This window comes from Periophthalmus magnuspinnatus, chromosome 19, assembly GCF_009829125.3.
Source record: "Periophthalmus magnuspinnatus isolate fPerMag1 chromosome 19, fPerMag1.2.pri, whole genome shotgun sequence".
NCBI lineage: Eukaryota > Metazoa > Chordata > Actinopteri > Gobiiformes > Gobiidae > Periophthalmus > Periophthalmus magnuspinnatus.
The window spans coordinates 13,004,515-13,019,134 of NC_047144.1; the positions used below are offsets into that span (position 1 = coordinate 13,004,515).

At 36.8% G+C, this 14,620-nt stretch overlaps 1 protein-coding gene across 3 annotated transcripts in view; it reads left to right on the top strand.

The window, feature by feature from the left end:
- The window catches only part of tanc2b (tetratricopeptide repeat, ankyrin repeat and coiled-coil containing 2b), a 221,175-nt gene that overhangs the window by 38,377 nt on the left and 168,178 nt on the right, over positions 1-14,620 (top strand). For all 3 annotated transcript variants that reach the window (XM_033984198.2, XM_033984199.2, XM_055229420.1), the window contains exon 3: positions 7,964-8,068. In XM_033984198.2, coding sequence (XP_033840089.1) covers positions 8,002-8,068 — 67 coding nt within the window. In that variant the 5' untranslated portion in view covers positions 7,964-8,001. The remainder of the gene's footprint in view (positions 1-7,963; positions 8,069-14,620) is intronic.

The window sequence follows — 14,620 nt, forward strand, 5'->3', positions numbered from 1 at the left end:
TATACTACTGAAGCTTTGACATCATAAACAGTGGAACGTCTACAATTTATCGGCTTTTGTTTATGATAGTTTCAACGACATGGGAGGACAGACCGTGCTTGCAAACGCGCTCCGACATTTTAGCATCGCAACGTGACACGGGAAGGCGGGGCTTAGCAGCGCTTTTACAACAAGGACGGTGAGGTAAACGCAGGCTCACGCTCACACACACCACAGACAAGAGGACCAAAACCTGCCGTATCAGATGCAGCAGAGCCCAGTTTGGCCCATATCCTCAAATTCAGCTGAGGTTGGGGCACGTTGATGTCCAAAACTAACTGCAAAAAAAATAAAAATAAATAATTGCAGTTAAAATAAAATAAAAATATAGTCCATATTTTCTGGACTATAAGTTGCTCCGGAGTATAAGTCGCACCAGCCAAGAAATACATAATAATGAAGAGGCCTAAGAGGGCGCATTTTTTTGGGACATTTATTTTGCAAAATCCAAGACCAAGAACAGACATTTCATTTTTTAAAGGCAAGTTATAATAATACACTAACGCAACATTTATATTTATTCAGCTACCTGAAGCACTGACAATGAATTGAATACATGTCTGGTATGTTAACGTAAGATATTAACAGTTGCAAAGTAATTCAAAGTGCTTTACAGAATAAGAAAGACATTAAAATCACAATACAACAAATCAAAACATAAATAATCATCATAAAATTAACATGAAAAGAAAATAGTGCAGAATAAAAACCTTTCTGTCATATGCACAGCTAAACAGAACTGTTTTGAGCCTGGATTTAAACATTGTCAAAGTAGAGGCCTGTCTATCTTCAGATTGGTCCAGGTTTTAGCTGCATAAATCTGAAATGCTGATTCTTCATGTTTAGTCCTGACCCTGGGCACCAGCAGGAGGCCGGTCCCTGAAGTCCTCAGTGTGAGATGGTTCATATGGCACGAACATATTGGAGATGTAATCTAATTAAATATATATTTCTTTCTCTAACTATGCCAATTTGATTTTCACATCTCACCAAAACTTTGCTTCATGTTTTCCAAGAGACACCTGCCTAATGGACCCTGATCTATTTTAAGAACGATATCATCTGAATAACCCACTGAAAAGAAATCTCACTTTTCATTATCCTAGCATATTTTTGAACCTGACCAATAGCACTGTAGCTTGTAGCGTATAGACGGTAAAAAGCCCAATCTCGCGGCTGTGGAGTGAATGTGTTTGTGAGTGGTTTTGAAGAGAGAAGGAGCATTAGCCTGAGCTGTGTGGAGGAGATGGAGAGCTGTGCATCCGCTTACGCACATTATCACAGGGAGCCTGCTGCTTCTTGGCTTGGCTTCACAAAGGCCGGTACACAGGGTCAGGAGAGTGGGAATGAGATGTGTACTCTCCTCCACCCTCACATGCTAGAGCCAGGCAAGCATCATGTACTTACTGCCTGATGAAGGTGTATTTAAAAGGCTACGTTTTAAATATTATGGTGCTTTTATCATCTTCCCAGGTTTTATAACGTTGCACATTTACTCTGCCTACCTCTCTATACCTCAAAATGCCAGCCCCTTACAGCTCTATGTCAGCAAGTTGTAATCCAGGATGGCCTTTTGTGTTTGTAAAGTTCATGCGTCTTCAGCTGTCAGGAAATATGAAACCAATACATAAACAAAAATATATATTGTATACGGTTCAGCTATATGACTTAAAGGTCCTATATTACACAAAATGGACTATTGTGAGCTTTAAGCCATGTTATAATGTTGTTACCTCCTCAAAAACATACATGGAGTTGTTTTGTTTCATTCACACGTTTGAGTAACCCTTTATTATTAGTCTACATCTGCAAAAATCAAAATGCTCTGTTCCACCTTGTGATGTCATGGAGCGCTAGTTTTCAGCAGGTCTGAAATAATCCAAGTGATTCTAGTGAAGGTGTATGGAGTTTAAAAACACAGTGGAGCACTTCCTGTATTACCACATGACATCATAAGGTGGAACAGAGAAGAACTGAGCCTAAATATGCAGGTTTGTGGGTTAAACATGTGTGAATGAAACAAAACACAACTCCAGGTCTGTTTGTGATGAGGAATCTACATTATAACATAGATCAGACATCCTCATGCGGCTCCATTTAAGCTTCATCTGGGTCAAATGTAGTAAATATCACAATTCTCACAGATCTTTTGTAATCATCACCAGATTTACTGATTACCAGAATACTTGTTTGTAGGCTTGTCACAATAACTAAAAACAATTCTAAATTTACAGTATCATTTAAAAAACATGCGCTGCAACATATAAATAGCTGAATGAAAAACTTGTATTTAGTTTGTATCTGTAATGATTCATGGAAGTTCAGTATTCAGTCCTCATCAGCACAGCTCAAATCTCATCGAAAAATATTAAGATTCCCCATTATCTCAAAGAAAAAGTACTCACTGATCTGTTTGTTAGCTGCTTCCTTCTTCACTGTGCCAGCCCAGTACAGGTCTGATGCTAACACTGCTAGCAATGTCTATTAATATAAATTTCATGTCTATTAAGGTCTAGTGACATTTTCTTTGTACATCCTGGTAATTTATACTACAGTGCATATAAGGCTAATGCATTTGAAGTAGTTTATTGAGGTTGAATAACACATAATATAGGACCTTTACCTTGACTTACACAGGTGTATATCTCTGTGCCAGTACTGCATTTAAATGGTAGGTTTAGTATTGCAATCACAAAATGCCTTCTGGCCCGTTGGCTAACCTCAGCAGATAAAATGGCCACCTCTCATCTTTTTCATTGAAGTAAGTTGTGCTCAGACAAGATAACTCTCTCCTCCCTCTTCTCTCTCTCCTTACTTACTCTCTGGGCTTGAACCTGGATGGCCCTAAATATCACCCCATTCTCCGGCTGTGATGAATTTTATACCGATGAACCTTAAAATGAGGTAAAACCTAGAGAACATTACATTTTAATCCAGACAAAGATGTAGCTATTCTGAGTGCAGCAAAAGTGCAACGGGTTTAACCAATGAGGGAAAACTTTTGAGTCATTTCGGTGCTATTTGGGTATTTTTGTACGTAGAGAATATGCAGTATTTTCGAACTGGATAGACTCAGGATCGACAGAGACAAAAAAATTAATTTATGTACAATCTAAGACACTGAGTTGAACTTGTTTAAGGGTACCTAGCTGTACTTTTTAGTTTATAGGGAGATATACCTGGTTGGAGAATTTAATCCAGGACTTGTTTTTTTGGTGAGAAATTGTGACCACACACCCTCACTTCATTATTATTAGGTTATATCTTTTTGAATGGCCAAATAACCTCAAAATCTTGTCTATAAACACAAAGTTCAACCACATCAATTAATTGAAAAAGGGGGTATTGGGTACAATTGAATTTTTGGAGTTTTCTATCATGTTATAATGATATTCCCTCATCAAATACATGCCTGAAGAGGTTTTATGTGCCATCCATGCATGTTTGAGTAATTTTGAAATCTCTCCCAGGCCCTGTTCAAACCATAGACTTTATAAAGATATGGATTAACGGAGTGTGACGTCATCTATAGCGTTCAGCTTCAGTCAAATGAAGCTCATCAAGGCTAGAAGTTACAGGGGCGAATTTGAAGCCAAGTTCCATATTTGGCATTATGTCCGGAAGTATCATAGCAACTAGAGTCAATTCAGAGCAAACCTGTTGAAAGTAATGCCCCTTCTCGCCTGCACCGCTGGTTTAGCAGGGAGTGGGTGCTTAGCAATGCTGTCAAGACAAATAGCGAAATAAAAATACCAAGATCATGCAGAGCGGATTGATACAAACATTTTAAGACCAAAAGGACAAGCCTGACAGCAGCAGTTACAGAGAGAGGGGCAAGAGATTTTCAGTACTAAGTGAACTGGAGCCATGGAGTCGATGGAACCGGATACATTTTTTCTCTCTACAAGGTCCTGGTGTCCACATATGAGGACATTATATTGCCTTGGTTAATAATTACCGTGATAATATCGTTAATCACGATGATTTTGTTTACAATAATCGTGAGTCTAAATTTGAATATCGTCCCATCCCTACTCCCGCACAACTATTTTTCATAAATATACAAAAACAGGATACAAAACATAGAAGTTTCATCAGCAGAATGCAGGCCGATTGTGTTGTGATAGCACTCTGAACGTGGGGTGACTTAGCACGGAGAGCTTGGGAGCGGGGGATGAAAAGGAAACCAATTTAACATTTTAATATGTTTTCGGTGAAGATGACATTTTAAAAGATTAAAAGGTAATAGTTCAATAACCTCATAACGGGTCATACCTCTTTAACTCTTTAACACTTTAACGCTTTATGTCTTTAACTATGTTCACCAAACCATATAAACCTCAACTCTGTCACATCTGAGCCCAAAGTCAATAAAATGGTCAACATGACACACTTTTCTGTCATTATTTCGGATGAATGTGTTTTATCTGTTCTCTCGTCAGGTACAGAGTTCACCTGTGTCAGGCCGATCATCCCCCAGTTGCTCTGATTGCTGTCATTAAGCTTTTAAGTAACTCGAAAATGCAGCTAAAAGGGCTATTTGAGGCTGACTTTGGAGCCAAGATTACATTTAACATTTAATGGAGAAAACTGTCAGAAAACTGTCAGAAAAATACATTATATTTAAAGTTAGTAGGGCTTTCATAAGCTTGTGATTCTCAAATGGTAGATCAGAAGGAACAAAAAGTCTTTACATTATAGTGGGTTTGGGGTGGTGAAGGGGTTAGTACTGCTGGAACTTAGGTTGTCGGTTTGATTGGCTGTCTACATGTATCTCACCTCAGGCTTAATGTGAATTCTCTTTATTGAATAATCTGTTCCAATAATATGAATTACTGATTATTAAATTTCCTCTTATGTAACATTGCATGAAGTCATAATTTAGTCAGTGTAGACATTTTAGACATGATTTAGTCCAGATTTTGTTTCGGTTTAGACCTTCGTGGTAGTAGTCTGTCGTACAAATTATGATGAAGAAGCAGGTTTCAGTTTCAACACCAGCAATAATTAAAGTGTACCTCAACTATGGCCCACAATTGTTGGAGGCCCATATTACTGTATTTTGTGATCTATGTTATAATATTGTTTCCTCATCACAAACAGACCTGGAGTTGTGTTTTGTTTCAGGCACACATGTTTAACACATAAACACTGCATATTTAGGCTGAGTGCCTCTCTTAAACAGAAAATACTCTGTCCCACCTTGTGATGTCATGTGGTAATACAGGAAGTGCTCCACTGTGTTTTTAAACTCCATACTCCATTTGAATAATTTTAGCCCTGGAGTTGCGAGTCTTTACAGAACTAAAGGTAAAAAGTAGCTGTTAACTTTAAAACTACAGCTTCATGACATCACAAAGTGGAACAGAGCATTTTGAGCTTTGGAGATTTAAACAGACTAATAATAAAGTGTTACTCAAACATGTGTGAATGAAACAAAACACAACTCCAGGGTTGTTTTTGAGGAGGTAACAGCATTATAACATGACCTAAAGTGCACTAGAGTCAATTTTGTGTAATATAGGACCTTTAAGGATAAGATTTGTGCAAAAAAGTTTTATATTTCTTCTATAATACTTTGTTTAATGCCATTTGATTACATTAACTATTTGCATAATCTGTTGGTATAGGTTTGCAGTCACCTTTTACATTTGCCTGTGATACTGATGTTAAACTGCGCTCTGTCCCTATCCCTCTGATCTGGAGTGAATACAGTTATAAACACTGTCCACTGCCGAATACGAAGAGGCTCAAAGAGAAATGAGGCCGATTCACTTTGTCGAGCCCCATTTGACCTCATTTATAATTTAGAGCAGTCTGCCACTGTCCAGGGTGCTCCTGCAGATAAGGTCAACCATATTTATGACCGGACAAACCTGCCCAGTCAGTGCTTTGTAAGTTTTCGCATTCAGTTCTCGGAGAGTTTGGACACTGCTGCTCTTGGATAAATTAGTCTGGATTTGTCCAACTTATTAGTGATGGGCTGATATGGAGTTTTTGAGCCGATATCAGATGCGTGGCCTTCTGCTGGCTCGTATTTGTCGATAACAATGTTGAGCTTTTAAAATCTATACTGAATAATTGCTATTGGCTTATACTGAAACCATCCATACACTACTTGTTTTGTAAAATGTAGTAATTATCTATTTGACATCCATGTAAGTTAATTTGATGTTTAAAACAAAATGGCTCCAATAGACTTTTAGTTAGTAGAGGGCTGAAAAGCACCAATATTATCCTATTTTCTGATTTATGTTACATCACAAACATGCCTGGAGTTGTGTTTTGTTTCATTCACATATTTTTAACACACAAATCCTGCATATTTAGACTGAGTTCTTCTCTCAAACTGAAAACTCTGCTCCACCTTGTGATGTCATGTGGTAATACAGGAAGTGCCCCACTGTGTTTTTAAACTCCATACACCATCACTAGAATCATTTTAACAATTTCAGCTCTGAAATTGCCAAACTCTGCTAAACAAAAGGTAAAAGGTCGCTGTTAACTTTAAAACTACCCCTACATGACATCACAAGGTGGAATAGAGCGTTTTGAAGCATTACTCAAATATGTGTAAATAAAACAAAACACAACTCCAGATATATTTTTGATGGAATAACAGCATTGTAACATGGTATAAAACTCACAAGAGTCGATGTTGTGTAATATAGAACCTTTAACTCATTTAAACCATGTTGCTTTTTGTTGCTTGTTTGCCCTATAGCTCGTACTGTTATCCTCAAATACCCCCAAATCGCATCGCAAGGGGTCAGGGGCTCCTATTAAAATCATTATATTAAAACTTAGCTAAGCCGCGGTGGCGTGAGGGGGGTCCTTGTTTTATTGTCTGGGCTTTTCTCAGCTGGAGTCCGTCTATGTGGCTCTGCTGATTCACTCTGGTCTAATGGACAACATCTGCTGCTGCCATCTGAGAACCAACTGTTTAGGGAAGGGAGGGGGGCCAATTTAGAAGTGGGCTCCTTTACCAAACCCCTGTCCCATTACCTGCATCTATTGTGGTTTTGCTATGTACTGTACTTGTTTGACAGAGTGGAAAGGATTAATTTTACAAGGACAAAATTATGAAAGAATGCTATGGGTGACGTCACACTCACTTAGTCCACTTCTTTATCCAGTCTGTGATATAAAGTCACTCTGCTAAGAAACAGAAGTTGTCAATTGACCCATAAAATTGCTTTGTAAAATCTGAACAAATAAATAAATAAAATAGAATGAATGAACTTGAATGAATTAATAGGCCAATTTTGCAGTCAGTTCTGCTAAAATCCAAACTGGGAGTTGGCTTAGCAGTTCTTAGTTGTTCTGTAAAACGTATATTCTCTTCAACAGGCAAAATTTACAGTAACTACAAGACTATATCCTCCTAAGTCTAGAAATATATTCAAAGGGTCCATATTAAGCTATTTTCTGTGTTGTAATGTTGTTTCCTCATCACAAACAGACCTGGAGTTGTGTTTTGTTTCATTCACACATGTTTAACACACAAACCCTGCATGTTTAGGTTGAGTTCTTCTCTAAAACAGAAAACACTGTTCCACCTTGTGATGTCATGTGTTAATACAGGAAGTGCTCCACTGTGTTTTTAAACTCCATACACCTTCACTAGAATCATTGGGATGATCTCAACCCTGGAATTTCCAAACTCTACTGTACAAAAGGTAAAAGGAGCTGTTAACGTGAATACTATCGCTTGATGACATCACAAGGGGAAACAGCATTTGAGCTTTGGAGATGTACAGACTAATAATAAAGGATTAGCCAAACACGTGAGAATTATACAAAACACAACTCCAGGTATATTTTTGAGGAGGTAACAGCATTGTAAACATGACGTAAAGTTCACAAGATTCCATTTTGCGTAATATAGCAAATCCTGATGATATTTTCTTTGTCTTTCTTGCAGGTTTCTCTGTAGTGTAGTCCGGGGCATCTTCTGCAGTCATGTTTAGGAACAGTTTGAAGATGCTGTTGACTGGAGGGAAGGCCAACCGCAAGAGTCGCAGCAGCGGTGAGTTGGCAAAAAACAAACTTTCTATTGGCACAAAGTGTTTATGCAAAACCTGCATGATTAGAGGGTACTGCTGCAGACTTTAACCTTTTCAGGAGAATGAAGAAACGGGTATAAGAAATGACTTTACATTTACTTACATTAACTCCAATAAAACCTGATTTCTGTCATAAATAATGATCAGATTCGGCTGGCACACAAATATTTATGGACTACTAATAACTATACAAGTTTCTGTCAAGCTGGATCTCACTTAAACAGATTGGATTATTATTTTTTATATGAGATATGGAAACTATTGCTCTTTAAACAGCTCAAGCTAAGGTAAGCGGCTAATGCTAGCAACTTTACACAGCAACGGTTTATTTAAGTGTTTTATTCATAATCAGGATCAACAGTGCGATAAACCAGCGCTTCTATCTTCTTTCATTCAGTCGTGTTGTGTCCAGTTAAAGACCTGTTGCCACACTGTTGTTTTTCGATCTCTGCAAAGCATTGTGGGCTACATTGACCAGTCTAGTAACCACTGATGCCCACTTCTTTTCAAGGTGCATTGTGGGGAATTTTGAGTGCACTACTTTTTCACCAACTGAACATTCGGACAGCACTAACACTGACGTGACCCCTAAATAGTGCCACAGATTTTGTATCAGCTTGTTAAGTCTCCCAGTATATTTAGACTTAGTTGGTACAGTAAGTGGTACCATTTTTTTTTTTTTTTTTTTTTTTTTTAATAACAAGTTTTGATTGCTGATGGGACAGCTCTATAGAAAGGACATTTTTAGGAAATATTATATACCGTAATTAGATTTATAGATATTGTAGTTTTTTGTCCTTCTGTATGATGATTAATACAACAACTGATTAAAAAAAGCGTTGTTCATGTAGAAAAAGAAAATTATAAAGTACCAAGCCCAGTTTTAAAAGTGCAAATTTCTGATGTAAGCCCAAGTCTGTGTAGCCTCCATCTTGTTTATAGTAACAGGGCTTAAATATAATACAATCTGCCATCTGCGACCTTCTCACCTAAATTGAAAAATAAATGAATGGCTAAATGCTCTCATAAGAAATCAAGGACACATTTCAGACATGGCATGAAATCTACTGTGACTGATGATTTGTATTTCTTGGTTGGTTGTGCCTCCTGCTGAGAAAAGCTGTCAGTTTTGTCTCGCTGATTATCTTTGGTCATGCTCCGGCTATGACATACTGTACTTATTGTTTCATTACACGTTCACAGATGGGGCACCGTAAATGCTCTGGAGCATGGCGGTTGCTGTGGTGATTAGCTTAGTTTTACTGTCTTATAATCACACAACAACTTCATACAGTAATTTGAACTAGAGATCATTTTACTTGGCCCAGGTTATCTTTTTAAGATTTTTGGATATTCTGTTTGAAAATCATCTGTCTCGACTGAGCGATTAATGAAGTAAATTGCAGTAGTTGTTGCTGCAGTGTACTCTTTATGCTAGTTCAATAGATAAATGAATAGGCTCTGCTAGCTAGCTCACTGTGTCTCAAAGCTAACAGAAACTTTTATTAACATATGAAAACATAAAATAAACAACCTATTAAAATTCAAATGAATGAAAAATAAAGACTACCTAATTATTTTTATATGTAAAATAGTTTGTGGTGTTGTTTTAATATTTATTATGCCTTAAAATTAGCATTAGCGTTAGCATTGAGACAAAAACATGTGTTTTTTCACATGTTGTCAGTGCTCGCTGCCCACTGCTTTATTTTAAAATATTTATTCATTTTAGTGTGACTCGGCAAACACCTCATAGAGATAAAATCGGACTGGAAGAAGTGACGCCAACACTGAGATTGCCGAGTGCTATTGATCTTGATATAAACCCTAAACCCATAATTTTGGTGTGACACACTGATTGAGTTGAGTAACTGCATAAAATATTTGTACATAAAAGGCAGTTCAGTTTACTCTTAAATCACTCTCAGACTTCATGTGCACTTATTTCAACTGCAGTCCATACAAATCCTTTAAAATATCATAAAAAACATTAGATGAATAAGACACCATTGACTAGGGGTCTGCAAAAATATCAAAATATCAATATATTGTGTTGTTTCATTTAATGATACAGTATCGATATCGTGGGCTTCGTATATTTTACCAAATTATTCTGTCACAGCGCTTCATTTGTGTGGCTTGTTTAGAGGAAAGAAAGTCGTGCAGAACATTTGACATTTTATTCACTGTTTTGATGATTAAAATAGGTTTATTTCATATTAACTTTGGTTTAACAAAGACTTTTAATATCACAGATGTGATTTAGTAAATATGCTGTGGTCGTTCAGACCTGTTAAATTGCACATGTCTCTGTACGTGTAAATATGGAGCTCATATAAACTGTGGATGAGTAATACTGACCAATGTAACATCTGATGTGTTTTTCTAGTTGGTAAAATGCACAAAAAATGCACTGTTATGTTCATTCATCTTGAGTTAAATGGAAGCTAAATATATATATAAAAATATATATATGTGTATATATATATATATATATATATATATATATTTGTGAAAATGGGGTTGATCATAAGTGTCCCGAAAGCCTTTATTTTTCAGTGAATTGTACTGAATCAACAGTGCACTGTATCGAGATACATACTGTATCATGGACTATGTATCGAGGTATGTGTCGTATGAGCAATTTCTTAATAATACCCAGCCTTACCATTGACTGTTAGTCGTAGAAACTACTACTACTACAAACTTTACGTAGAGTATCAATATTATATTTATCTATCCTGCCCTGTACTGTTTTGCTGTCAATAAAACCTTCATGAATTGTTGAAGGGAGTTGGGTATTTTTGTGGTGAAGCTAATCCCAGCTATGAGCATCTGCAACTTGTATTAAAATGTAATAAGTTTTAGGGTTATTCTGAGGGCAGTATAATGAACTCCACACTCTTTGCAACTGGTCTTAATTATGTGTAAAAATGGCACTTCTAAAGGTTTTTCTTGTATTTAATGTAAGTAGATTAAATTTTAGCGAGGCTGCTTTTGGGTAACTGGAAAGTCTAACCTCCATGGACCTCATTGAAGCAGACGGCATTATAATTAGTAGACTTTTTTTGTTGTTTTTGGAATGAGTTTGGATGAAAAGTAATGCTGTTGTGTGAAGCAAGATACATTCTGCACTTTTGTTGCTTTAGCAGCTCTAAGGTGGCAGACTCGGTAAATAAGCAACTTTTATTTCACTTTGAGAATTGCAGTTAAGCTTAAGTTAAATCTTATTACTAAACAAGGGCATGTCTTTCAGATGTTGGTTTAACTACTTTTTTATTATTATTTATTTCAGAATTGCAATCTAGAGTGCCAGCTTTGCTCTGATAAACATAACTAAATTTTTCCATGTATAAAGTGTATAAAAGAGGTGAGGTTAATAATAGGCTAGTAGTAGCTGTAGTTTTGTTCTATAGTTCATAAGCAATGCCATGATTTGTGCAATAGGACAATTCAGGATTCCTGTTTTTGTGCAATATTTTGAGGACATTTGAGACATTTTTCCCATTCGGAGGATATTTTACTTTAAATGGTTTATCGCTATGACAATAGTTCTAATTTCTCATCATTCTGAAACCCACGCATAGGCTGCTTAGTGGCTCACGTTTCATTTGTAGTGTACATGTATTCTTTATGGTTATGTTGGTTTTTTTTCCTCCTTTGAGTTAAAAGAACCTGTAAATCTGATTTAACCCTAGTGTGGGCCTAGTTTAGTCCTCTTACACCTGGTTTGGATTTGGTGGTACTTGGAAATGCATCGATCCAGATTTTTCAGTTCCACCGATATCCGATATTTAACTGATTTATTTCCTTAAAACATCCAAATGTGTTATGAAGCTACAGAACTACAGAACACCTTTGTATAAATAAAAATTAATATTCAAACATTCTGAGACTTTCTGGGCCAACTACATCCACTAAATGGTCTTATTACATTTTTCATGTTTAACCAGGATATCGGCTGAAATGATATTTGGAAGTCGATATCCGATCCAGCAAATGTTTCAGAATCGGATCGGCACATTCCTACTTAGAAATCAAATATTGAAGCTACTGTATTTAAGGTCTTCACCATGTATTAAAGATGCACTATATGTAACCTTTCTAGTAGAAGGTCCATGGAGGTGTTATTGCTTTGCCTAGAATGTTCCACAGTATGACATTAAACTCTTAAGTCATGCTTTGCTGCAGGGCCAGGTATTTTTTGTCAATTAACACACCTGAAATTTAATAAGTGCAAGATGAATTTGCTTGCTGTTGTACATAAAACTGGCCCGCGAGTCTGCAATAGGCTATTTTATTTTTAGGTACTGGCAAACACTAAACTACACCGTGAATGTACTTGAAGTAAGCCTTGAACTTCACTTCTGTATGTGTATGTAGAGACTTGTCCAAGCTGTGTTCTACTTGCCAAGCCTCTGGTGTTTTTCTGTTAATGTCATTTGGCAGAAAGCCTTATACTCTCCAAAGAACAGAGCCGTACTTCTGTCCAGTCCTATGAGACATGTGGATCTGCTCTGAGCTGTAGGACACATGCAAACCACTTTATCTACGCTTATTAGGCATTTGTTTGAAGAAGATGGATATACAAAGACGTCCGGCTGCGTTAGATCCAAGGGCAAGGGAAGGACTAGCAGCAGCAGTGTTTTATCAGCTCATAGCAGACAGAAGAAGGAGCCACATGATTGATAGGTGGACTCAAAACCTAAATGTTCTTGGTTTAAATATGTGAGTAAAATGAATCCAGGGGATGTTTTGTGATGTATGAGGGACAGAAGTGACTAAATGAATAAAATACAACAGATAAACACATTTGGTTGTTATTCATTCAAAAACTAATTTCTTAATATTAAACATTTTGAGGAATTGTTCACACTTGCACAAACACTGGGATCTAACCTAAATCAAATCAGGACATATAGTCTTGTTTATTATTTAATAGTCTGTACCATACTAAACACAGATGGGGCTAAGATAAGATATACCCAATTGAGGTTTACAGGTGGATAGTGACACAAAATATAATAAAAATCTCCATGGAGACAAGCAGGTGACTCCAAACACCAAAACAAAGTCATTTAGGACAATAAAAACACTAGTACTTGAATCAATGAGAGATAGATAAGATAAGCTTATATTATTTTGGGGTTTCAGCTTCCCATTAAAGGTGAGTTTTTGATGACTATTCACATTTTAAATTAGATATAATATTTAGTTTTACATTCTTAATTGCTATGGCAACAATCCTATTTTTTATCATTCTGAAACACATGAATACTGTGGATTGTTCTAGGCAAAGTAATTAGTAACAAACATTTTCATACAACAGGCAGGTGACACTCTCCACTTACGCAGTGCACATTTGACGAAGTTGAGTATAATTTAATTATTCTATTTGGCACTTTGCACCCTCCATGCTGTCTGATTTGTTCATTGATATCACAACATGGCCACATATTCTGATCAGTGATGGGAATGGGAGCTGTAATCTGCAGGCTTCAGACGAGCCTTGATCCGCACTGGCTGAGTGCAGGTCCCAAGTTGCTGCGCTTTTGAATGGCATTTTCAAAATTGAATAACACAGATAAGCCCAGTCCGACTGAAGTGAACTGAACAGATCTTGATGCAACACAGGAAATTGGGTGTTATCTGGCGGGACACTACATGGGCTGTTTTGTGCCAGGACGCTATCATCGTGGTTCACACTCTTGTCCCTTTGTGTCATGGTGCATTGCTTCAGACAGGTATTCAGCCACTGACCAAACTCCGATAAAGCCCACGCAATCAAAGATGGATGCCATTTGTTTACAAGTTGACACTGAGTAATGATGCACATGGATTGTGAGATAGTAAAACATTTTTGCATGTTCTTTACTGTGATATTTTTTCTGCAAATGTTGGCATATTGTCTTTGGTAATTATGTACAGCAAGTAGCAGTGGGCGTTTTTGACAAATAGGAAAATGTAAATTTTTTGGTGTTGTTCCCAGTGTTATGATGAGGTAATATTTTAGAAATTCAACAGAAATTGATGCGACTAACTGTGTTAGTCATGGTTCAAGGTTACCTCAAATATTAATTGACTGTAAACTTATCTATAAAAGTGCAAAAAATTTTCCACTGCTTACAAGTTTATTTTTTATCTTTATCTTCTCTTTCAATTTTTACATGTTTTATTTTATTTGATGTGTTCAGTATTAACATATCTTAAATATTCGATCTTTCAGTTCGTGTAATGGTGGCATGGTCCGAGCTTACATACCCTCTTGTGACTAGAAGTGCAAATAAAAATGCAACACAAGTAAATACTGTCAACATTCAAGACAACACTGTTTATTAAGCGATTGGCATTTTAAATCCCATTGGTGAGATTCTCATGATGCAGGTTTGAGGCTGTTTCATCTAAAGGTCATATGTCTTGCCTGTATAACTCTGCCTATGTGTTTGGGGATCAATTATCCTCTGAACGTTTCATTAAGATGCAGAGCGGAGCGGCACAGGTTGTTTACACAAATC